The sequence below is a fragment of the Nyctereutes procyonoides genome, unplaced genomic scaffold, assembly GCF_905146905.1.
Source record: "Nyctereutes procyonoides isolate TBG_1078 unplaced genomic scaffold, NYPRO_anot_genome, whole genome shotgun sequence".
NCBI lineage: Eukaryota > Metazoa > Chordata > Mammalia > Carnivora > Canidae > Nyctereutes > Nyctereutes procyonoides.
The window spans coordinates 27,022,706-27,048,655 of NW_026575140.1; the positions used below are offsets into that span (position 1 = coordinate 27,022,706).

At 38.5% G+C, this 25,950-nt stretch overlaps 1 protein-coding gene across 7 annotated transcripts in view; it reads left to right on the forward strand.

The window, feature by feature from the left end:
* Positions 1 to 25,950, forward strand: part of RERE (arginine-glutamic acid dipeptide repeats) — a 412,302-nt gene that overhangs the window by 254,315 nt on the left and 132,037 nt on the right. For 6 of the 7 annotated variants that reach the window (XM_055305059.1, XM_055305063.1, XM_055305064.1 and 3 more), the window contains one exon: positions 1,763 to 1,867. In XM_055305059.1, the coding sequence (XP_055161034.1) occupies positions 1,763 to 1,867 (105 nt within the window). Of the gene's footprint in view, positions 1 to 1,762; positions 1,868 to 18,297; positions 18,433 to 25,950 lie in introns of those variants that run through there. The other variant, XM_055305066.1, reaches the window with a different exon arrangement.

The following is a 25,950-nucleotide window of genomic DNA, read 5'->3' on the forward strand; positions in this document are numbered from 1 at the left end:
TTTGATCTCCTTAATATAAGATGGGTCTAACAGGTATTCTTATCTCTGTTCAGCTAATAAAGGAACTTACCTATTTTTTCTAGGTTTCAGGGATTACATCATGTCAGATTGATGGGTAGTTTCAGAGTGTGTACATTGTTTGTTCATGTGTAAAAGTGATCTTGCCTTCCTTTTCTTTCCAGAAGCTCATTTTAGTTCCAGCTATGTACTAGAGATAGGTCCTGGTCCTGCAAAGTTGATTCCTAGTCCATATTTCCCTTTAGTTGTATCCTGTTACTTACAAATCAGTGCTTCCAGTGGAACTTTCTGTGGTGATGGAAATGTTCCATAAATTCATGTTCAGTATGTTAGCCACCAGCCACAAGTGGCTATTTAATTTTACATTAATTAAGATTAAATAAAATTTAAAATCCAGTTCTCTTCATTTGGACCAGACACATTTCAAGTGCTCAGGAGCTCTGCATTATGTTATCAGTAGTTCCCAATAAATCAACTTCAATAAATCAAAACCATTTTTGTTTAATTTTTAAAATGGAGGTTGTTTGAGCTCCATCTTAGCTTCTGCGCATTGCTGTGGCTTTGGTCATAGTTCTTAAGCTCCGTGGAAGAGGAGGACATTGCCTTTTAATTTCTTGGTAGGAGGCAAATGAATATCACCCCCAGGTTGCTATCCTTCAGCTAGTTTTTTTCTCAAACACCTTGGTTGTTAGCTGGTGTATATGTTGTTAAATGCACCAACTCATGGAGTCCTCATGAGAATGAAATGCCTGTTGAAGTGATAGAAATTCATTCCCCTGGAAGCATCCCGCATGTGCTGTTGATGTGCTGTTGATTCTCCAATTCCATCTGCTGTGCTCCTAACCCTTGGCTTCTGCTTGGTGTTAGAGTTCCCTTCTGTGACCACTAAGGGAGTTGCTTAAAACCTCCCTGCCTCATTGGGAACTGTGGAAATTCTCCCAACTTGTGTGTGTGTGTGTGTGTGTGTGTGTGTGTGTGTGTGTGTGTGTGTGTGTTCTAAGGACTTTGGTAGGATTATAGAGTTTTCAGCTATAATGTGTTTTAAATTTTGTTGGTAGATGAACCTGAAAGTCTTTTTATTTCAATATTTCTGTGAGAAAGTGTTTTCCAACTTACAGTCATTTAACATTACCTGAAAATTTGGAAGTGTGTATTTATATATTAGAGCCAGTCTATATATTTAAAAAGCTAAAGTCTCTTGGTTTTAATTTCCAAGTCAGTTTATTTCTTGCACATTGAAAGAGAAGTAAAATATTTGACAGTTATACATTCTGCCTGCAATAAAGTGAGAGGAAGAAAAGGCCCATTTTGTTTTGATGATTTACAAACTAGGCTTTAGGCGGATTTATTTTTGTAAAGTAATTTAACTGGGTTTAAATTAAAATTTTCCTGTCATTTCTAGTTTAATATCCTTTCATCACAGTCCTGCCCTCAATTTACCGCTGTGGTTTAATTAATTCTATTCCATGACTAAAATGCTGAGGTAAATGGAGTCAAGTTGTGAAGTTGTAGGTGAAAGCAGTCCTGAAACAAAAAAATACATTGTTGGACATTTTCTTCTTTCTTTTGGGAACTCCCAGTTTTCTGAACTGGTAGTTATGGGGTCTTTAGCCATATTTTACATGTTTTTAGAGTAACGTGGATTTAGTTAGTCTTCCCCTACCTGCATCCCTCCAATAGTGTTTTGGTTTGCAAAGCAGTCAACGGTGATACTAATATATTTTTTATGCTTGTTTATTTTCAGAGGGAAGTGTAACATCTCCCATTTTTCTGACATATTTGCTGCTAGAGAGTTTAAAGCTCGGGTGGATTCATTTTTCTACATATTAGGCTACAACCCTGAGACAAGGTAAGTGAGTCACTTGGGCCCACTCAGTGCGAACTTTTGCTTTTCTCGCATGCATGCATGTATGTGTGTTTATGTTAGTAAGATTTTAAAAAGACAACTCCAAAACCCAAAGTAAGCCTCTTTGAAAGGAGTTCTAATTAATGTTTTTGGCAACTAAAGCAGCTTACTGTTTGCTCTTGATTTTTATTAAGAAAAGGAAAATGAGAAAATTTGGGTTTTGAGAGGGCAAGGCAAAGATGGACATTTAGTTGATCTGTGTTTTGAACTTAATGAATGGGCAGTTTATTACTGCCCTACTGCACATTGTGTCAAGCATTCCATGATACCATATTGAAAACATTAGGACTTTTTAAAAAAAAGATTTTATTTGAGAGAGATAATGAGCGTGAGAGTGCACACAAGAATGAACAGGGAGAGGGGCAGAGGGAGAAGCAGACTCTCGGATGAGCAGAGAGCCCTACTCAGGGCTCGATCCCAGGACCCCAGGTCATGACCTGAGCCAAAGGCAGACACTTAACTAACTGAGCCACCCAGGTGCCCCTGAAAACACTAGGACATTATGGAAAGTTTGTTGGTTAGTCATTTGTTTTATTCATTTAGTAAAACCCCAGAAACACTCATAGAAATATTTTCATTAAGATTACTGGTATGAGATGGATACATTCAGTTCTCAGCCATCTCTGTAAGATGTATGTAACAGGTAGAATTAATTACTTTTTAAATGAGGAACAATAGAATCAAAATAATTTAGCTGAAAAAATTCTTTGTAGTAGATTGTAGTTTAACTCAGCACATGGAAGAAGTTCTTTAAGAGTTATGTGCATTCATTTTTATTATGTATCCATTGTGCAACTACAATGGATTAAGGATTTAGAAAGAAAAAGAATGGTAGCTAATGATCAGGTAGTCTGTGTTCGGGACGTCTGAGACATACTCTGCAGACATAAGGACTTAGAAATAAAAGCTGCTTGGCCAAAGGAAGGTAGTGGAAGAGCTGCTTTCAGTGTAATTGCAAGATGGGTATTGTCTTAGAGAAAACCTTCTCTTAGTAGATGCTGAGAAATTATTTGTGAAAATTAGAAGGTTACTTTTAGTGAGTCAATCCAGGGTTAATAAAAGGCAACATATTCTTTGTTACGATTGTAAGAGACTACCTAAAGGTCTATTGGCGCATACATATTAGTGTCTCTGTATATATTGTAGACAGCAGCTATAGGGGTAATGGTGTAATGAATGGTCACCTTTTTATTACTTACCTTTATTTCCTTTAGAAAACAGTAAATTTGAGCTTTTATTTTCTTTTTCTAAAGTATGCCCTGTTCCAGCGACAAAGAAGTTGATTGGTGGTCATATTTCAAGAGCGTCCTATATTTCAGAATTTATTTTACATATGGATTTATTGACTGCCTGGTCATATCTTGGATTTCTGTCTAGATACAAAGGAGTCCATAATTTAACTGTTGATTTAACTGTTTGATCAGGAGTTGTCATATTGCACAAGTTAGATGGTATCCGCGAATTGACTAAATAGCTTTTGTGTTTTAAATGTTTAGCTCTTGGTTTCATAAGAAGCAACCAAATAAATTTTGTTTACTAGTTTTGGTTAAGTGTCTTTTTGTGAATGCTTATTGAAAGTGGTATTATATAACTTAACTGTAAGTAGAGACTCACACAAGTTCTGGTCTCATTTTTCATTGGATGATGCTGCTAGTCAACTGATTCTTCCCATTAGTTATATGTTAAAGTGTGGCTTAGATATGCAGCAGAAGGACATTTGCCTCTCATCTGATAAAACAGCCCTGAGACATGCCCATGGCAGTGCATTTATAAGGTTTGCATCCTGAGTCACTTCTTTTTTTTTTTTTTAAGAGTTATTTATTTATGATAGAGACAGAGAGAGAGATAGGTAGAGACACAGGAGGAGGGAGAAGCAGGCTCCATGCCTGGAGCCTGACGTGGGACTCAATCCCAGGACTCCAGGATCGTGCCCTGGGCCAAAGGCAGGCGCTAAACCGCTGAGCCACTCAGGGATCCCCTCCTGAGTCACTTCTTTTACTGCTTTTACTTCCTGGTGGCTATTTGTTCATTTCTATGCTTGTGTTCTCCTTGTCCAGCTTGTACTATGATATGTTGTAGGTTTATGAGGATGAAGTGAGATGGTAAAAAAGATTTTGAATGTCTGCTTATAAGTAAAGCTTGTGGCAAATCTCACACTTCTCACAAAGTGAGTGTAAAAATTTGCTCTCTCCCAGTGTTTTCACTTTGAATACTTTATAACTCTGAAGTTTGGGTTTGGGTATGCAGGTCCCAAAGCTGCTCAGATTGTCACAAGAGTGTATGTAATTTACTAGGATTGTAGAAAAATTCTTCTTTCCCCACCTGACTTACCCATGGTCTAATCCTTGGAATACTCAGGCTTCACACTCTTGCAGAATTTACCTCTGTCTGTGTCTTTGTTTCAAGTCTGTGAGGGATGGGGCTGTGCGAGGAGCTGCTGCTGGTATATTTCTCTGCCATTTGAATGAGCAGGACTGGCATGTAGTCATGTAATTGTGTGGTCGTGTAGCTGTGTAATCATGTAGTCATGTAATCATGGCCGCAGGGTGCTCTGTGCTCTTGGTGCCCCAAGTCATTTGGACAGGAAACATCACCTGCTGTATGTCTGGGAGAGAGAGCATATATGGATGAGACCACTGCAAATGTCAGAACAGTCACTTTGGTGACTACTCCCTTGCCCTTAAATAACTCAGGAACAAGTGAGCAGTTGAAACTGAAACTTGAAATGGGATTGTTTCTCATAGCACATTTTCTGACAGTAAAAGTTGGTTTATGTAAGTTTCCATAGTTTATTTAGCATATTCACCTGCACTGAAAGTTTGGAATGTGTTTTCACGTTTATTGAATAAGGTTGTTTTGTTTTGTTTTTTAAAGCCCCAGCGTTTGGCTTCTTACAAATTGTTTTCCCTTAACCTCATTATTATATTTCTGAATGTTTCATCTTGTCAGAGACCTGACCTTTCCAGACTTCTTGGTTTTGATGGGGTTACGTTAATGAACATGTATAGGACAGTAGGAAACAGACTTTTCTATATTCTTTGGTACTTTGCCTTTAAAGTTCAAGGAGGGCGGATTACTTGGTAATTGACATGGAATCTTTATTCTAAAATACTGTATTTAATTCTGAAATCCTAAACTTAATTCTGAAACCTGAAAGCTCTGAAAAAAATTTTTTAATTTTTTTTTTTTATTTATTTACGATAGTCATACAGAGAGAGAGAGAGGCAGAGACACAGGCAGAGGGAGAAACAGGCTCCATGCACCGGGAGCCTGACGTGGGATTCGATCCCGGGTCTCCAGGATCGTGCCCTGGGCCAAAGGCAGGCGCCAAACCGCTGCGCCACCCAGGGATCCCTCTGAAAAAAATTTTAAAAATAAATGAGCTGAAGCTCACTGGATGGTCACACTTGGCCTGAACTGAGATGTGACTATTTATATTCTTGAGTTAGTTCACTTTGAGTGAGTTTGCACAACTTTTACTGCAGAAGTACTAGTGTGATAGAGTAGGGAGTCATTGCTCAGACACTGCTGAGGTGTCACATAGTATATGGTATATGGCTATATAGTACCTCTCTAAATCCAAAAACTTCTGAATTCTGAAAATCCTCTGACCCTTAGGATCTTTGATAAGGGATGGCAATAACCATATTCTTGTTAGCCATGACATTTAAGGAATAAAAGTTAAGTAAAAAATTGGGTGGCAGATATTTCCAGTTTCAAATAGGATGTAAGCAGCAAGGGTCTAATGAGAGAGGCCTGAATTTCGAATCCTTAAGTAATCAGGCTTTGCTTCTGGAGTTTGACATTTCTACACTCAGGGAATGTGCACCTTGGCTACCTGAGCAAGATTCACCCCGGGCTTAATTCTACAGTCAGCATACTTTGCAAAAATAATACCATTATGTTCTCATTCTTTCTGAAGGTTCTAATCCAAACTCTGGTTAGAAAATAAAGCCCGTAAATTTCAGCTCACAAGTCTTAATACATAAAGCCAGTTAGATCTTAAAGAATTTGTACAAACACCAGTATTCTTGGCTAAACTAAATTAGGTTGGTCTTGGCTTATAAAAAGAGGTGATTATAATCTGTAATCTTAGGGACATGGCTGCATTCATCTGCTTACTGTTCTTAGTTGCTTCTTTATTTATGTAGTATCTCATAGCCATTTAATTTGATCAGTTGATAAGACTGACTCCCCTCTTAGACCCAGGCAGCCTGGGTTCTGGTTCTGGGCTGTCACTTCATCTTTGTGTCTAGGGCTAAAGCTGGTACTTCTGGACTCTGTTTCTACCTCAATAAAGTGGGAGTGCCAAAGCTATCCTGTAGGTTGCTTGTGTAAACTGTGAAGTTTTTTTGTTGTTGCTTCTTGGGAATTGCAAAAAGAATTATAAATTTTCTTTTGAAAAAAAAAAGTTGAAAAATATCAAAGGTTTTTTTTGTTGTTGTTGTTTTGTTTTAACCCCATAAAATGTTAAGTCCAAAAGCAAAACATAAACTACTTCCTAAGATGTCTTGATTCTACCAAGTAGACCATTAACCATCTGGTTGATTGTGCTGACTTACAGAAGTCTGAACACTGGGGATTTTTGACTCTGCTTGGAATATTGATTATAAAATTCTTTTCAAAAATATATAGCAATTGCTAAGAATGGAAGATAAATTTCTTGCCTCTAATGAAACTGATAGAACATTTATAATGAATATGTGATATTAATGTGAAACAATACATTTCTATTATTAGAATATTTCAATGAAAAATTTGAGAGAAAATTGAAAAAATTTTTTCTTAATAAATAGATCTGAGCTTTTTATAGTTAATGAACTCCCCCTATATAGTATATAGGTTTTATTGAATTTTTGGATGTCCTCTTCCCCATCCTCTCATCCTCATACCGCATCCTCTCATCCTTTAAACTATTGGCCAGTACCTTTTTTTTTTTTTTACTGTACTTTCTGGCCCTTTTGGGTATACTTTTCATTACTTGGAAAAGTTCTCTTACCTTCTTGCTTTAGGCCAGTCAGGAGGGGAGATAGGGTAGAGAGTAATGATGGAGTCTCAGCAAGAATGAAAGATTCATAATGGCCATTGGAAAGGAGATACCTTTATCCTTAAATTCTGAAGCATAAATTTTCCCAGGAACCAGGCATTTGTTTCCCCTCGCTAGGTAAGAGTTCTTCAGGTCACTAAAGTTGCATGTAGGGATAATGAAGAGAAGATATAAAACATAGCATCTTTAATTGATGGTCACTGATCTGTTGCTTCCTCCCTTCCCCCAACCACATACTATCTTTTAAAAGTGTTGGTCTCTTCCGAGACTTGCTCTGTAGCATGAAACATCTGATTGTATTTTTTGTTCTTTGCTTTGTGAAAATGAGTCTTCTCTTGCTATGCAGATGGAAAACAAGTTGAGAGTTCGGATCTCATCCAGAAGAGAATGTCTGTGATCTTCTCTCCTTTTCTTTTTCCAAGGAGTTTTTTTTTTTTTTTCTCATTAAACTTTTGTTTTAATGGGTCTCAAAATTCTGTGACAAATTTTTGGTCAAGTTGTTTCCATTAAAAAGTACTGATTTTAAAAACTAATAACTTAAAACTGCCACACACGCACCAAAAAAAAAAAAAATGGTTCACAAAACATTCTCCTTTCCTTCTGAAGGTTTTACAATGCATTGTTATCATTAACCAGTCTTTTACTATTAAATTTAAATGGCCAATTGACACAAACAGTTCTGAGACTGTTCTTCCACCACTGATTAAGACTGGGGTGGCAGGTATTGGGGATAATATTTTAAAAAAAAATTTTTTTTTTAAATTTATTTATGATAGTCACACAGAGAGAGAGAGAGAGAGAGAGAGGCAGAGACATAGGCAGAGGGAGAAGCAGGCCCCATGCACCGGGAGCCTGACGTGGGATTCGATCCTGGGTCTCCAGGATCACGCCCTGGGCCAAAGGCAGGTGCCAAACTGCTGCGCCACCCAGGGATCCCGGTATTGGGGATAATATTCATTTAGCCTTCTGAGCTTTCTGAGCAGACTTGGTGACTTTGCCAGCTCCAGCTGCCTTCTTGTCCACTGCTTTGATGACACCCACAGCAACCGTCTGTCTCATGTCGCGAACAGCAAAACGGCCCAGAGGAGGATAGTCAGAGAAGCTCTCAACACACATAGATTTGCCAGGAACCATATCAACAATGGCTGCATCCCCAGATTTCAAGAACTTGGGACCATCTTCCAGCTTCTTTCCAGAACGACGATCTATCTTTTCCTTCAGCTCAGCAAACTTGCAAGCAATGTGAGCTGTGTGACAATCCAGCACAGGTGCATATCCAGCACTGATTTGGCCTGGATGGTTCAGGATAATCACCTGAGCTGTGAAGCCAGCTGCTTCCATTGGTGGGTCATTTTTGCTGTCACCAGCCACGTTGCCACGACGAACATCTTTGACAGATATGTTCTTGACATTGAAGCCCACATTGTCCCCAGGAAGAGCCTCACCCAAAGCTTCATGGTGCATTTCAACAGACTTTACTTCAGTTGTAACATTGACTGGAGCAAAGGTGACCACCACACCAGGCTTAAGAACACCAGTCTCCACTCGACCCACTGGGACAGTACCAATACCACCAATTTTGTAGACGTCTTGGAGAGGCAGACGCAAGGGCTTATCAGTTGGATGAGTTGGTGGCAGAATGCAATCCAGGGCTTCAAGCAGTGTGGTTCCGCTGGCATTCCCATCTTTACGGGTGACTTTCCATCCCTTGAACCAAGGCATGTTAGCACTTGGCTCCAGCATGTTGTCACCATTCCAACCAGAAATTGGCACAAATGCTACTGTGTCGGGGTTGTAGCCAATTTTCTTAATGTAGGTGCTGACTTCCTTAACGATTTCCTCGTATCTCTTCTGGCTGTAGGGTGGTTCAGTGGAATCCATTTTGTTAACACCAATAATTAGTTGTTTTACACCCAGTGTGTAAGCCAGAAGGGCATGCTCACGGGTCTGCCCATTCTTGGAGATACCTGCTTCAAATTCACCAACACCAGCAGCAACAATCAGGACAGCACAGTCAGCCTGAGATGTGCCTGTAATCATGTTTTTGATAAAGTCTCTGTGTCCTGGGGCATCAATGATGGTCACATAATACTTGCTGGTCTCGAATTTCCACAGGGAGATATCAGTGGTGATACCACGTTCACGTTCAGCTTTCAGTTTATCCAAGACCCAGGCATACTTGAAGGAGCCTTTTCCCATCTCAGCAGCCTCCTTCTCAAATTTTTCGATAGTCCTTTTGTCGATCCCACCACATTTGTAGATCAGATGGCCAGTAGTGGTAGACTTCCTGAATCTACATGTCCAATGACGACGATGTTGATGTGAGTCTTCTCCTTTCCCATTTTGGTTTAGGTTTAGCGGTGGTTTTCACGACACCTGTGTTCTGGCGGCAAACCCGTTGCGAAAAAGTTCCAAGGAGTTCTTAAAGCATTATTGAAACTTAAGGATTATTGCCATTATATTTAGCAGCAATCATAAACTGAGGCACTTACAGGGATTTATAAATAATTATAAATAATCTCTCCCCAACTGACAGTGGCCATGTTAATAATAATAGCTATAGTTAGTGTGCACTATGGTGCCCAGCACTACTCTGAGTTTTACTTGCATAATTCATTCACTTTGTTTTGAAGCAGAATAATTGCAAGTATCATAGATCTTTTCTAACTGAACTATCTAGAAGTGTGTTGTCTCCATGAGGCCGTACCACACATTAATACTTGGTGTGTTCCTTATGAGCAAGGGCATTTTCTTACATGACCACAATACAGTCCTCCAGCTCAAGAAATTAATGTTCAGATAATGCCATCGAATTCACAGACCCCACTCAGATTTTATCAGTTTTCCAATAAAGAGTTTTGTAGTAGAAGGAGCCAGTATGATGGATTTAGTTGTCTTACAACTGTTTGGTCAGTCTGGAATGGTTTCTCAGTCTTTCACTTCATGACCTTGGTACTTTTGAAGATTGTAGGGTATTTTGGAGACTGTCCCTTAGTTTACATTTATGATGTTTCCTTACTAGATTTAGATCATGTTTCTTTGACAGGGAAAGTACAGAAGTCATGTGTTCTTTTTTTCTGCATCCTATCATAATTTTAGTTTGTCTCATGGCTGGTAATGTTCACTTTGATCAGTTGAATAAGGTGCTATCTGCTAGACTTTGCAATTGTAGCATTTCTCTTTTTCCTTTTATAATTAATGACCATTTTATGGAAAGTTGCTTTGAGACTATGTATCGATGGCCTCTTCCTCATGAAACTTTCATTTTATTCATTTATTTACGCTAGGTGGATTAATGGCTTCCTATTTTATTTAGTTGTTTATATAATCTCTTACTATCATTATTGATTCTTAGGTCAAATTGCGTTAGATTTTGGAGAATGATACTTAGGTGTGGTTATTACTTTGTCACTGCTGGCAGGCCTCTGAGTAAACAGCTCTGGTGTGTCAGGTGGGGGAAGGAAGGGAGAGGGAGAGGGAGAGTATACAGACTTTTACATTTATATTTCTGTATCAGTATGTGTGTATCCATGCATTCATACCAAATTCTCCACATCTAATCTAATACCATAGGGTTCCTGCTAGTTTTTTCTTATTTGTAATTCTCATCTTTGAGAGTGAGAAGCCTTATTTCACCATCCTTAATATCTTCACTTCTGATTTCCTATCATTGACTCAGCTCTCTTCCACACATGGATGGGTTTTGACATCTTGAACTGTATCTTTACTAGATTTAACATTTGGTATTTCTTAAAGTATGACCTTAAAGAATCAAATTTTAACATCTTCTTTTCAGGGTCCATGGGAGAACAACTCCTTGCAAGAAGTGAATGCTTGCTCTATGCTTGATTGTTTAATTACTGTAAGAGCTCAGTGAGGTTGACATTACCTTTATTTTACAAATGAGAAAATTGGCATTATATTAAATAACTACCTAAGGCATACAGTTACTAAACAGGAAACCCCTAGCCTACTGGACTCAAAGCCTGTGCTCTTACCATTGATGATTTTATCATAGATTAACTCATATATAACCTCACTTTCTTCTGGTTGTGTTGGAAAATAACTTGAAGCTTTTCTAATAAAGAGAAAAATATGTGCTCACTAGAGAATAACTTGACGAATACAAAAGTTAAAGAAGCAAACTGAAAAAATACATAATTGTATCAACCATGTTTGTATTTTTCCCCTTCGGTTTACATCTATGTGCACGTGTATGTATTAAAATTATAATTAAAATATTGTTTACACATAATATATATATAATCATTGCATTCCTTTACTCATTTTATTTTATTATGAACATACTACCATGTCATTAAATGTTTTACACAAACATTTGTAATGAGCACCTTATCTACCTTCACATGGATGCCTCATAATTTCTCTCTTCCCATTTTGTTGAACTTTATGGTTTTCTAATATTTAGTTATTCTAAATAAAATTGTGACCATCTTTTTTCAACATAAATCTTTATACTTCAGCTGAAAAGTAACAATCTAGATCTTTATTTCAGTTAATTTGGATTTTAGACATTTCAAAATCTACTTCTGTTTGTTGTCTTCTCTATTCATCACAGCTCTTGGTGTTTGTATAGCTTTTGAGGACAAGAAGCTGGAGCTAGGTATACAGGTTTTTTTGTTTGGATTTTCTCTGCCATCACAGTCGAACTCTCATGATGTTTATGTCAGATGGCATATTTGGAAACAGTTGAGAGTTCGTGTGTATTTGGAAACACAGCCCTGCTGAGGATATAAGAACTCTAATAAGATAGGACAAAAATTAGATTTGATAATTTCAAAAATCTTTTGTCAGTAAACATCTACCAATTCTGAGTAAAATAGAACTTTTAGTTTTTAAATTTTTAAAAAGATTTTATTTCTTTAAGAGAGAGAGCACGAGTGGTGGAGAGGCAGAGGGAAAGGGAGAAGCAGACTCCCTGCTGAGCAGAGAGCCTGATGTGGGGCTCTAATCCCAGGACCCTGAGATTGTGACCTGAGCTGAAGGCAGATGCTTCACTGACTGAGCCACCCAGGTGCCCCTAGACAGAACTTTTAAATGCAGAGCTGAGCCTGTTAGGAATTAAGAGAAACTGTCAAGTAAAGCAGTAAGCTGATTCTTCATCAGCCCATGATAAGAGGAGGTTGGGTTAGTTACTGTCTCTTTAACCAAAGGTCTTGTCTTTAACACCCACCAGGTATAGGAGATGGGGTCTTGATCTCAGGGGGTAAGGGAGTTGGAACTGAGAGCCCTCCACCAAGTTGGGCCATCAAAGTTCTGTTCTTCAGTGAAAGGGTGAGCTAGGTTGTATATCCAGAACTAGAGGGAAATGATAGAGAAACTTGTTTGGGACTGGGACTCGAAGCACAGAAAAGAAGAGGAATAGAAGGAGAATTTCCCTTATAGTTCATAACTTTGAGCCTTGCCCCCAGTTGGGACATGGATTTACATTCTTGAAAAATATGAGAACTCCAGGATGAGAAGATAATGTAAAAAGTAATCTTGGGCCATGAGCCTCCAAGAGGCTCAGTGAGAGAGCTTCATTGGGAGAAGCATATGTAAAATTTTTTTAGAGGGACATGCTCTCATTCAAGAATGAATTCTTGATATCTACAAATAATATATCTTTGAATGCCAAAAGCACTGTTAAAAGTTACACGTGTTGGAAGAAACCGTGTGACATCAACTTGAGTCAGATAAAACAAATGGTAAGATATGTACCTGAGAACTTCAACACTAGAACTATCAGAGAAAGACTATATAACAGACTAAAACAAAATAGAACCTTTATTTCCCTCTCATGTAAGCTGAGTTTGAGAAAAAGCAATCCTAGATGGCTTTGGGGCTCCACAACCATCAGGGACCTAGCTTTAAATTCAGCTTTTATCTTATACTCAAGGTGTCGATCAAATGGTAGCCATGACATCCAGATCTCAGGCTGGAAGAAGGAAGAAGTGGGTAAAAAATGCATGCCTTCTTCAAGGGCATTTTCATAATTTGTATAGGACATTTCCTTTTCTTCTCATTAGACCAAAGATTAAAAAAAATTAGAATGGGGCTTTTTTATGAAGCTGGTAAAATCTTTATACCAAAACCAGATTAAAAAGTGAAATGTAGGGGCAGCCCTGGTGGCTCAGCGGTTTAGCACCACCTTCAGCCCAAGACGTGATCCTGGAAACCCAAGATTGAGTCCCGCATCAGGCTTCCTGCATGGAGCCTGTTTCTCCCTCTGCCTGTGTCTCTGTCTCTCTGTCTCTGCCTCTGTCTCTCTCTCTCTCTCTGTGTCTCTCGTGAATAAATAATCAAATCTTTAAAAAAAAAGTGAAATTTATAGGTCAGTCCTAGGAACATACATGTAAGATGTTTAAATAAAATATTAGAAAATAGAATCTAGCAAAGCACGAAAAATCTGCTTTATCCAAGTTGGGTTTATAGAACCCAAGACTACTTTAAAAATTTATCTGTTAAGGGATCCCTGGGTGGCGCAGCGGTTTAGCGCCTGCCTTTGGCCCAGGGCGTGATCCTGAAGACCCGGGATCGAGTCCCACATCGGGCTCCCGGTGCATGGAGCCTGCTTCTCCCTCTGCCTGTGTCTCTGCCTCTCTCTCTCTTTTTCTGTGTGACTATCATAAATAAATAAAATAAATAAAAAAATTTATCTGTTAATATAGCTTACCACTTTAACATGATGAAGAAATATATACTCATCTTGATCTTGAGAAAACACGTGTTGAAAGTCAACAACTAGTCCACGTTGGGGGAGGGGACTCTTACCAAAGTAAGGGTAGAACCAAACTTCCTTGTTGTTACTGATTAATTAAACAAAAATCAGAGTCAGAGTGTTGGAAATATCCCTCTAAAATCAGAAACAATAGGAGTCTTATGTCCATTGTGACATGAAAATGTGTCAGAACCTTGGCTAATATGGTTTAATAGTTTTTGCCATAGAGACTCTGAGAAAGCATGTGAACACATAGAACTGATATGATATACCAGCATGTTTGCTGGATATCAGAGCAGTATGTATAATGCTCAGTTCCGTTTCTACACAGGAGGGACAATTAGAAAATAAAATGTAAACATACTGTTTTTAAATGCTTCCCTTCTCTTGATGTGAAGTTAGTACTAATTAAAAGTAAAGGGCACCTGGGTGGCTCAGTGGTTGAGCATCTGCTTTCTGCTCAGGGCGTGATCCCAGGGTCCTGGGATCAAGTCCCACATCGAGCTCCTCACAGGGAGCCTGCTTCTCCCTCTGCCTATGTCTCAGCCTCTCTCTGTGTTTCTCATGAATGAATAAATGAAATCTTAAAAGTCAGATAGAATTTTTTTCCATTAAGTGTTTTTCTCTAGAGTTGCCTGAATGTTTTCGTTGCTGCTTTTGCTTTACAATTTGTTGTTAGTAAATAAAATATTTTAAATATTTTTCTATTTCTGGTAAGTAGAACTCTTAAAAACCTAGGAAACTTCCATATTAGGAAGTAAGGAAACTTGCTTTACATCTGATACACGTAAATTTTCTGCTCATGAAAAACTAAGTATTATGGTAGCCAAATTGTTTTTTCAGCCTGTTTTTATGTAGTAAGCCTTTATAATTTTAGAATCCATTAATATAGTATATTTATTTCACCCTCTCAGCTCCCTTTTAATCTATTCAAAATTGTTAATCCTTCACCTGTTGTTTGCCAAGGGATTAATTGTAGGAGAGAGGAAGGTCTGAGATCCGCAGACAATGTAGAAGTAATTGGGATCACAAGACTTCTGGGAAGACCTAGCAGTAGACCACAAAAGGAAGCACCTGGGCAGCCTGTGTGCATATCCCTGCAAGCAGCCAGGTGGCAAGGAAATGCAGCAGGAATGAGGTCTAGACATAGTCACAGGCAGTAAGCAGACATCTAGTGGTCAAGACAACCGTGGAAGAAACAAGGTCCAGGTGTTGGGGGCTTGGAAGTACTGAGTAGAATTACAGGGTGGTCCTCAGTGTAAGGTAGGGCTTGCTTGTGGAAAAGGAGCCCATTTCTAGAATTGGAATTTATGTTAAAATAGTACATTGACTTACTTAATTACCAAACCACTAGGTTTCAGGGCTCCTCACTTTTCTGTGAGGCAGAGAACTCACCTCATATCCTGAGGTTGGATTGCACTCAGAGCTGGTGTTAAGGTGATTCAGTCTGAGGATTAGAGCACTGTGGAAACAGCCCTGCATGTCACTCCTTGCCAGTCATGTGTCCAGTTTCCAGATTCCACGAGGACCGATAATTGAAGACTAACTAGTAAAACTAGATGTCTTTAATATGTATGTATATATTTAAATTTTTAATATTTTATATATATATAACTCAAGAGTTATGATGTTACTACATATAACTTCCACATATATATCTTTCACCCAGTTCAGCTAACATTTTGCAATTTTTGCTTTACTAATTTATTCTTTTATGTATTACATATCTTTTTAATTTTATTACAGATGTGCTTTATTATTTCTGTTTTTGCTGGATTATTCTTCTATTAACTATCTTTGCTTCACTGTTGTGTTTTCCCTCCCTGAACTATTTTGGAATGAATTGCAGCATCAAACGTCTTTCTCCCTAAATATTTCAGTGTGTTTTTTTCAAGAACAAAGATATTCTCTTACATAATCATGATATGGTTAGCAAAATCAGAAAAGGTGACATTGATATACCGTTTAATCTAATATAGTCCATATTTAAATTTTGCTAGTTTTTCTAATACTGACCTTCATAGTACTTTTTGCCCATGATCATGCATCGGCATTTAGTTGTTTGATCTCTTTAATATCCATTGCTTCTCTTTGTTTTCATAAGATGTTTTCTAGCCTTATTTTGTTTTCTCATGGCATCTACATTTTTGAAGAGTTTTGTCGAATATCCTTCAGTTCAGGTTTGTTTGATGTTTCCTCATGATTAGATTTAGGTTTTGTAAGTTCTGCCAGGGAATGAGTATCTAAATGTTATTTTGCCCTTCTCAGTGCTTCAGATGTATTTTTGTTGTTGTTGTTTTGGTACAAAATAAGAGATTTGATTGGTTCCAGTAAAGATGATTTTGATACTGTCCCTGCCCTAAAGAGCTTATCATCTGTTAAGAGAGGTGAGGCACCCCAGAAAAAACTGACATGAGGACGAAGTTCTCTGAGCTTTCCTAATAAGGAGGTCTCTCCATAGAGGAGCTGGTTGGGATTGTGGGCAAGTGAGGGACTTCTCCATGCACAAGAGAAGAGAACTGGTGAGTGAGGCGAGTCCTGGGGTGAGACAGGGCTGGAGGTCTGCTGGATGGGAGGTAGCAGGTGGTGTGAGAGGACAGCTATGAGCTGAGGGTCAGGAAAGATGACCAAGAAGGCGCTGAAGGGGGCAGCTACTTTGAGTACCAAGTGTTTGGAGAAGAGGTCATAGGGTTTTGATGACTTGCCTTTGAGTGTCACTCAAGGTATTTGGTGGGACCAAAGTTATAATTTACACTTTTTGAATTGCTATCGTAATAATCATTTTTATGCTATGTTTCATGGAACAGCTCCTGTGGTTTTTCAGAATAGTGATGAATTTGTTAAATTATTATTTTAGTTGATTTCTCCAAGTGAGCATTTTCCATGTGATTTGGTAGTTTTGAAAAAATGCACTTATGAAAGAAATATTTTGATAGTCGTATTCGTACTCTTTGGCTTCTAGGCAATTCACTTTTGTATTAGAGAGTCTTTTTCTTCAGACTGTTTCTGGTCTCACACATCTGGGGACATTTTATCTTAGATACCAACATGGAAAGTGTTCTTCCAACCAGTCGATACTTGCTTCAGGTGCTGGGTCAAAAGCAAAACTTATTTTAGGTGTATTTGGCATTTCTTGTGTTTAAATGACATTTTCAGTATGATGAGAGTTTTTAAATTATAGCCTCAGAATTTAGTTTATTTGATAGCAAAAACAGGAATACTAAGGAAATGGAAGAGATCTTGCATTTATTTTAGGAATCTTGAGGACACGGAGTACTCTGTTAAGCGGGTCTTAATTTCTTCACACTGTTACATTTGCGGGAAACACAGCACTGCTCTTTCCTACTCTGTCTTGTCCTTTATATATTTTTGGGAGTTTCATAGTCTTGTTTTTCTTTTTTAATTGTAACTAAGTAATCACACATAGAATCTTTTAGTTTGCAAATAGAAATGAAGCTTCTATACACATCCAGAACAGGATATCTTATGTAGCTGCCAGCCCGCTTTGCCTTTTTGTTGGAGGTGGAGGTTGTGGGGAGACCGCATAAAGTGTGTTTTTAAAGATTTTAACAGAAAAGTGTCTTGGCTGGTGCTGTGGACAATATACTTCACAGCACTCAATATGACTAGCATGGCATGTGGCCTTGCTGATGTGGCTTTAGAAATCTTTTCTGATTAAATTTTAAATGAATTTAGCTTCATGGGCAGTACTATAAAGAATTGCCTAGAACTTTGAATCAGGAGATCTCAAATGAGATTTTTAGATGCTTGAGTATTTGTGGCAGGGTGTTCTTTGACGTTCTGATTTGAACTTTCCTACCCTTCTTAGTGTTAGAAATACATTCTTCAAGTTAGACATGCCTGACTGGATTATTATATCTTTTGGAAAATGTTTTTATTATTTAGGCAATTTTAGAGCTTCTTATTTAAGAGAGTTTAGCTCCTTGCATAAAACACAGTATTCTTTAAGATTCCCTGCTTGGTATACCGTCTGTACTGCATTTGTAGTGTGACAATACCCAGAACTCCACAGTTTTGCCAGGATTGTTTGTGTGGCCTTTTCCCAAATGTTTACAAAGTTTTCAAAATGAAATCTGTGGGGTTGTTCCCCTTAAGTAGCTACTGCTATGTTTATAGATGTGCTGTAGTTTCTGTTCACTAGTCCTATGTATGGTCATTCATATCTGTATCTTTTGATATTATTCCTTCTTGAAGATCTTGCTATTTAAAACAACAATTAAAAAAAAAAAAAGAAAAGACAAACAAAACTTGCTGTTGTCTCATCCGAGCAGGGCAGTTCTTTGAAGCCTCTAGATGGCTGGTGTGGCTTGCCGAGTTCCCTGGTGTTGGCTGTCTCAGATCCCCTTTCTAAGGCCCCACTTCCCTGCACACTAGCTTGGTATGCAGGGAGAAGCTGCAGTCTGTTGGCTGGGCTTTATTTACGGAAACAGCAGGGTTGAGATTGATTGCGTTGAGAGACAGTGTATGGATGAGGGAGGGTCACAGCACATGCTCAGTCCTGTCAGTGTGAGGGGGAAGTTTCTGCGTTCTGCGTGAAGGCTTAGGTCATAGCACAAGCTCAGTGAAAGCTCTATGAGGTCTCTCAGACTGCATGTGCCTCCATTTTGAGTTGTTAGAGTAGAAAAGGGCAGAGTTTTAACAGTAAGTAGAGGTTCAGGGACACAGCTTAGACTCACCAGAGCCTCTGTTAGTCATGGATGATCCATTCAGCCCCTGCAGGTAGGCTATCTTCCTCTGGCCTCCCCAAAACAGTGATGGTTTTTGCTGCTCTTTCTCACTTGTGAAGATGTTTATGAATCATTTCATCATTCATAGTGCATGTTCCTGAGAGCCTTTAATTCAACCCTGGCTGGCCATGTAGGTGGTGTTGCGAAGCGTGAAATCAGAGCTAAGAATGGGGTCTGCCTGGAGATGCATCAAGCAAATGGAGAACGTTGTGGGTTCTGCTGTCCCTTTCCCGTTTCCCTTACCTTTTTCTCACGGGGTACAGCTTTAACCTGAATCCTGCATGGATGCCTGGTGCTGAGCTTGTTTGCCTTCAAGCACCTGCAGGAGAAACCTGCCGGCTGCTCTGTTGCCGTGTGGCTGGTAGGGAGTGCCTGGGCCCAAGAGCAGCTCTGTTTGGATGTTTTAGGAAGGGTGGTAGGTGGGCAGCTATTGGTTGCTTTGAAGGTGGGTGGAACTTGTTTTGATTGAGAGCCTGTTTGCCAGAGCAAATTATATTTCTTGTGATCTGTTTCTGAAGTCTGAAAACAAGATAGTATGTACATTTTGACATGCAGGAAGCAGTTGTGGATCATGGTTGCAACATTATCACCTTAAAATGGAGGTTTTTTAAGAAATAAAAGGTTATGTCACATCATTTTCTGTGGCTTCAAAAGAAAACTCCATTCTTTCCAGAGTTTGTAGACAATGTCTTGACAATTAAGAAAAAATAGTCTGCAGTGACATTTGTGATAGAAGTTAGAGTTCCAGGTATTTTGTTTATTTATTTTGTTTGTTTTAGCAGAAGGTGGCATGTGTGGTATATGTGTATTTTGTTGTGTGACTTGTATGTTCTATAGGAAAGAAGTAAAAAGAGCAGTTGATACTTAAGAAGGTTGGCACTGACCAGGTCAGATTCTGTGCCCTCTGCTTGATGGGCCCAGCACTAGTCTTTTCTGTGAGGGGGAGTTGTGCTTTTTATGTGTCCTTTTTTGCAGCCTGGGCTCAGACAGATGGATCTCACCATGGTTAACATAGGGAACTCTTTGTAATATTCCAGGTTAGGACAAATTGAATTTTTAACCAAGTAAATGGTAAGTGAAGTTGGTGAATTATATTAGTTGTTTCTCTTTGTTTCCTCTCCCCTTTTTTCTTCTGATGAAAGGCGAAAAAAATTTTGAAGTCACAGTTAAGTTTTATGCATTTGTGAGGTTGAAAGGAGGAAGTACACGATGTGGAAGAATGCAGCTGAAAAAATTCTCATAGGATAGTAAGGAAGTTCATGAGACATTGATGATACAGGGAGAGATTCTGAGTGTAATCTCTTCATAGTGTAATATGAATATGGAGCTGTGTGTGCTCACCTCTTGTTGGAGGAGGACCCTGATTTTGGCGGAAAGTTGTAAGGCGGGCTAATGGTGAATTCTAGCCACTGACAATATTACTGAAGTATCATCTGGCTTCCAGAAGGTTTAGTCTCAGGATTATGATTAAGGAGATGAATTATACGGGGATAATTTTAGGACTAATTCATTTATTGCTATTTTTAATCTTGTTTTCCATTGATCTGAGGTCTGTCTGACCAATTAGGATTGCATTTATTTGAACATTACATTTGGGAGTTTTAGGCAGTTTTTCCCTTTACCGTGTAGTGTTGCTTCTGGAACTTGTTTTAATTCACTCCGTATAGAATGTTCTTCTTTCTGTTTTTATCCTGTAAGTCTAAAATTACCCTCTCTCCAGACAAGAGGATCTGGGCCCAGGGGCACTTAACACCCCAGACTTGTTTCAGAAAATCCTTATTTGAGTCAGGACATTACTCGTCCGGAAAATCGTTATGGAACTCCCTTTCTTTTCTCAGGCCTTTACTTCTTCAACTTTTGTATATTTAGCAAACAAAGTGTGACCGGGAAGCTGTACTGGTGAATCAGCTCTGGGCAGGTTCCTCCCACTGGTCTGACTGGCCAGCCTGGCCTAATAGAGATGTGCATTTGTGAGCCTGAGTGCAGCCACCTGTTTAGACGGTGAAGACTTACAGTTACCACTGCTGGCTGTTTAGGGTCGAATTTCAGTGTTGGAATCAGGTAAAGTAAGTCACAAGAGTAGTTCCTTGTGTAGTTTGCATTAGTTCTATATTTTCCTATCTTAGGTAAATATTTTTGGTATGTTACTTGTTGGCCCACCATCTCCTGCTTTGGGTCTTCTATACTTGTCTCATGGTAGTTTAGTGAAGAAACAGCACATGGGAGGTTATTGTCTTGGTTGGTAAAGTTGTCCAGGGTCTGTGCAGCTTGGGCATTGGAAAGATGCTTGTTAGCTTCATTTTGGCTTATGGCTCCCCTCCTGCTGTACCTGAGTATCAGGAAATGTTAGTGAAAATGGACAGCTTGTGTTTCCAGGAGAACATAAAAGTTCACCAAAATATTATCCTGTTATTAGCTTTTCTTGTCATTATGTTAGAATCTTGAATCTGAATCCAAAGTTGAGGCTTACATTTAAAGTGTTCCTTTTATGTAAAACATAAATTTTGCAGAGCCTGTGAATCTGCTAATAACATAGCTCCATTTTTTACCACTTCCTAGTTTCTTGTCTGGTGTGTTAGCTATGAATTGAAAGACTCTGGTTCACCTAAGACCTGATGTTTGCCATGTCTGTGATTGTCCAGTTCATTGTTTCTGATCCTTTCTCTTTCTGAATTCATTTTTCATTTTCCACTTTACTTTTTGGTCATTACTGAACTGAGCTGTCTTTCCACCAGAGAGGCATTTATTCTAAAGCTATAAAAAAAAATGTCATCCAGAATGAGAGAGAAAATAGAAAAAAACAGGCTAAAGGAAGATTTGAAATAATGAAATTCATGAATTTGTGTGCATTCATGAGTCTCCTCCCAAAGTGGTGATCATCTGTATTGAGCAGTTTGTGATAGGGGAGGATACAGGTTCCTGAACATATCTTTAAAGCAGATTTGAAAGAAAACTAGTTTATTCTTATATTCTTATATTGTTCATTCTATGATATTTTGGATCTAAACTACAACAGCTCATTTTAATTCATTGGAACAATTAGACATTATTTCTATCAAAGTTCTTTAAATTATACATTTATTTGTCACTATTTGATTGTCTTCTGGTGTATGGGCTGCATCTGTACTTGTAGCCATAGTCTATTTTAGAGTGCCTCCCAAATGGGCCTTCAGCATAAATATGTTGAATAAATGGGTGGCATTTATTGTAAGAGAAGAGACTAGATTTGGAGCTAGATGGTATGGTTCAAATGCCACCTAATTAGTGACATTGGATGAATTTCTTCACTCCTCTGAATCTCAGTTTTCTCATGGGTCGTATCTATATATGACCATATCTCTGATAAAATAAATATAATTTTTGACATTGTTATAAAATGGGGTAAAAACAGTTTGAAACTGCTTGACACTTAGCTTCTCAGTGTATTATTGTTAATAATTCAAAAATCAAGTCTACAGTCTCACGTAGGTATGGTTATCTTAACAGATTCTATAGTTTTTGGTCAATCTATTAAAGACAGTGTCGGGAGTTGTGTTAGGAATTATGGTAATTTAATTAGTGGCCAGTATGTTTAACCACCATTTACTGATTTCCTTTCTTCTCTGCCCTTTGAGTGTTTTATGTTTTTCTTTATACTTGCTGAAAAAAAAAATTTTTAGGAAGCTTTACTTCCAAAAATAAAAAAAAATTTAAAAAGAAGCTTTACTTCCATATCATGTAAAACATTTGCTATGTTCAGCATTAAACATTCTTTCCTTCTTTCTGTGATGTTGTGTGTGTGTGTGTGTGTGTGTGTGTGTGTGTGTGTGAATGCTATGAAGGCTGCATCCTTCCTCTCTGCCCCCTTCTCCCCCATACTCAAACCACCACAGTGAAGAAGCATAAGGCGATGGTCATATTTTTCATAGTGTTTCCTCAAGACTCCCCACTGGGAACAAAGAGACATTCACAGATGCATTGAAGACATACTTAAATTACAGTTCAATGTCCCTCTTTTTCTGGGGGTGCTATGTTTCTTTTTTATAAAGTTTGATTTCAGTGTGCAGAAAGCCAACAACACTTTTGGTTAGGAGATAGGCTTAATCTTCAAATATTGCTGCTTTTATAAATTATTTCAACCACAGTGGGATTAAAATAATAAGTCTGTTTTTTGAAGCACCATTTTTGTGTGTATAGCTTTATGTTGGCCTGTGATTACCACTTTGAAATGAGATCCTTTCTCATGCGTTAATTTTTTTTTTTTTTACCATTTTTTTCCCCTGATGTTACATACTTTGTATAGAGGCCACGTTTACTGCATCTTATTGTCAGCATGGAAATTCATCTTATTCCTCAGCCAATGCCTAAATTCTTAGTTCTGGACTCTGACTTATATTGGGGGCGGGGGGGGGGACCTCTGTGGAAGTAGAGCTACTTCTTGTGGCCTGGACTCCTCCGTAGTCAACTCCTGGTGACTCCTTGAAAGAGCACCTTTATCTCCTCAGGCCTTGGTTCCTTCTGTTAAGCTTAGAAGATTAGATCACATGGCTTCTAAGAAACTTTCCATCAGAAAAAATGTAGAATATTATGATTTTGATGAGTTTCTGTCTTGACCTTAGCATTTGTGTATGAACTTGGAACACTAACTCTTTGAGCTGTTGATGGGTTCTCTCTCTTTCTTAATAAATCAATATCAAATAAATAAATAAATAAATAAATAAATAAATAAATAAATATTCAAAGCACTTCTTCCTGAGCAGGAGGACTAGCCTTCTATCACAGGTGACTTGATTTAATTTTGCACCAAAGTGCTTAGTTGCTATCTATAGCTACACAATAGTTGAATTAACATAGTATAGTCATTTATTCATTTGGAGTATATTTAGTGAGTGCCAGTGGGCCCTGGGATATAATGGAGAGGTAAGAACACAGTTGGTCCCTTACCTGCATGGTGCTTTCAGTCTAAAGGCAAGGCCTTGAAGAAATAATTTCACAAGATAAATACAAAATCATGCAAAATAAGTAAAAAATCATGCCTGTAATAGGGTTGAGAAGAGGTAGGTGGTGCTTTGAGAACTTCTGGTAAAGGAATTAGCTCCTGTTGTCGTCTGTTGCCAATGCTTAGAGCTAATAATAGCAGTGAGCACTGTGCAGCAGGACAGTGCTGCTTCTCTCTGTAGATCATCTTTTATTTTTATAGCAACTTTGCTAACTAGTCATTATGAACTTCATTTCATAGATGAGGAAACAGGCTCAGAGAGATTGAATTGTGTCCTCAAGGTCACATTTAAGCTAATAAAATTTTGGTACTGAAACTTTAGCCAGGGTTCATTTGACTCTGAAGTCTGTGCTCTTCCCTTGCACCTGAGCATCTAGGCTGCGGTGTATGTAACATCTCCTCCCTCCAGTAGCAGGCTGCCAGAATCTTGGGACATCTGATGGGGTATACAAAGCTCAGTGATTTTACTCAAGTTTAGGGAATTTTTTTTCTCCTAGAACTAATGGGAATATGTTATGGAATAGAATACAACATTTACCTGGGTTTTTAAGATACTGTGTCAGATTTTAAAGACATTTCAGACTTGTTAAAGACTCCTTTGGAGGGGGGCACCTGGGTGGCTCAATTAGTTGAGTGTCCGACTCTTGATTTCAGCCAGGTCATGACCCTTGGGATTGTGACATCAAGCCTCACGTCAGTCTGCTTGGGATTCTCTCTCTTTCTCTCTCTGTCCCTAAAATAAGTAAATCTTGGAAAAAAAAAAAAACAAGACTATTTTGGAAATAATGTGTTTATGCTGGAGAAATTTGAGAAACCCAGCATGCTATTCTAGATTTCCTTACTATCATCCTTGTTTTCACTCCTGCCCACAACCATTCTTAAAAAAGTGATTCTGATAAATTGCCTTTCAATTTTCCTAAAATTTGGTATATTTGTTCTGGACCTACAGTCCATTTCTGTGATCATTTTCTGACTGAGTGTAGAATTTCTAGAGTCTTTGTGTTGATTTCATGTCAGTCCTCCTGCTTAACTGAACACTGTGTGGAAAAAGTAAGAATTATATCTTCTCTGAGCCTTGTGATATGAAGGATTGGGTAAAGGAAGATTGCATAGTGATTTCATTGATGGGTGACACCAGCCACAGAGAAGGGGTCCAACTAGAGAGTTCTGCAGTCCAGCCTTTTGGGAATGGGAATGCTGTGATGCTCTGGGCTTATATTTGGGACCAGGTCTGGGCTTATAATGGGAACTCATGCCAGCTCTCTGTATTCTACAGCTCATGTCTTCTCCCCTGGACCCCGTGCTCTTGTTCCTTTTTAGACCCAAATCCTTGTCATAAGCAATTACTACACTCCTGTAGAGCTATTTGAGTGTCTTGAGTGTATGTTCCTTCACAGATACTTGCCTCTCCCAGCCTGCATCTGGCCAGCCGCTATCTCATCTCCTTTGCGTGGATGCTTCTCCCTTTTTGATATTCAGTTACAGGCTTCCTGCCCTTTCTGTCCATTCCCTGTTTACTTCTTAGACTAAAACGTTTCCATGGTAACAGGTTACTTTTCAAAGGGAACATCTTGTCATTTTATTTAATCCACTGCAGCTGAAGAGGACTGAAATATTAAGTTGTAGTTGCCATGGATACTGCTTTGTTACACGGATTTCTTTTGTATCGGATTTCATATACAATGAATTTCTCTCTTTCTCTCTCTCTCTCTGTCTCTCTGTCTCTCTCTCCTCCTCCTCCTCTCTCCCCCTCTCTCCCTCCCCCCTCCTCCTCCCTCCCATTCTTTCTCTGCTCAAGGAATAAACACAATGACTTGCCATTATTTTTGTAATTTGGCTTCTGGGACTATATTTTCATAGTCCAAAGCAAAGATTTGTAGAATAATGGAGACTGAACCTCAGCTGTTTTGAAAAACATATATTATTTACATTAACCTTACAGAGAAATTTGTCCTTGCTAGTGAGGATGATGTTTCTTTTCTTTTCTTTTCTTTTTTCTTTCTGTAATATGATTCATAGGGGTGTCTCAAAAAGGATGACCTCAGACCAGAATACTTAGTAAATACAAGGAAAAAAAGAATTTATGTGACTTGAGTTAATTCCTTGAATCTCCTTTCTCAACTGTGACATTCTTTTCTCTGTGACTTTTCAGCTATCTATAGTACATCTTAGGGGAATCTGTTGGCCATTTGATAAGCTTTTCTCACATCTAGCTTGCTTCTCTCCAGTCTGTAAGACATAATTCAGCCATAATTCAAGCACTTCTTTTGACTTTTTAAAAACTTTTAATTTTTTAGATTCATGGAAAGTTGCAAGGTACTGCAGACTGCTCCTGTGTACCCTTCACTCACTTCCCCCATTGTGTATGACTCTAGCATAACATCAGAACTCAGACATGAAATTAGTAAAATGTGTCTGTAGTCAATATAGCTTTATGTAACCACTGCCATTGTCATGTCTGTCCTGTTACCATACAAACCTCTTACTTCTTCACCTCTCCTCCTCACCTTACCCCCATTCCTAACACCTGGC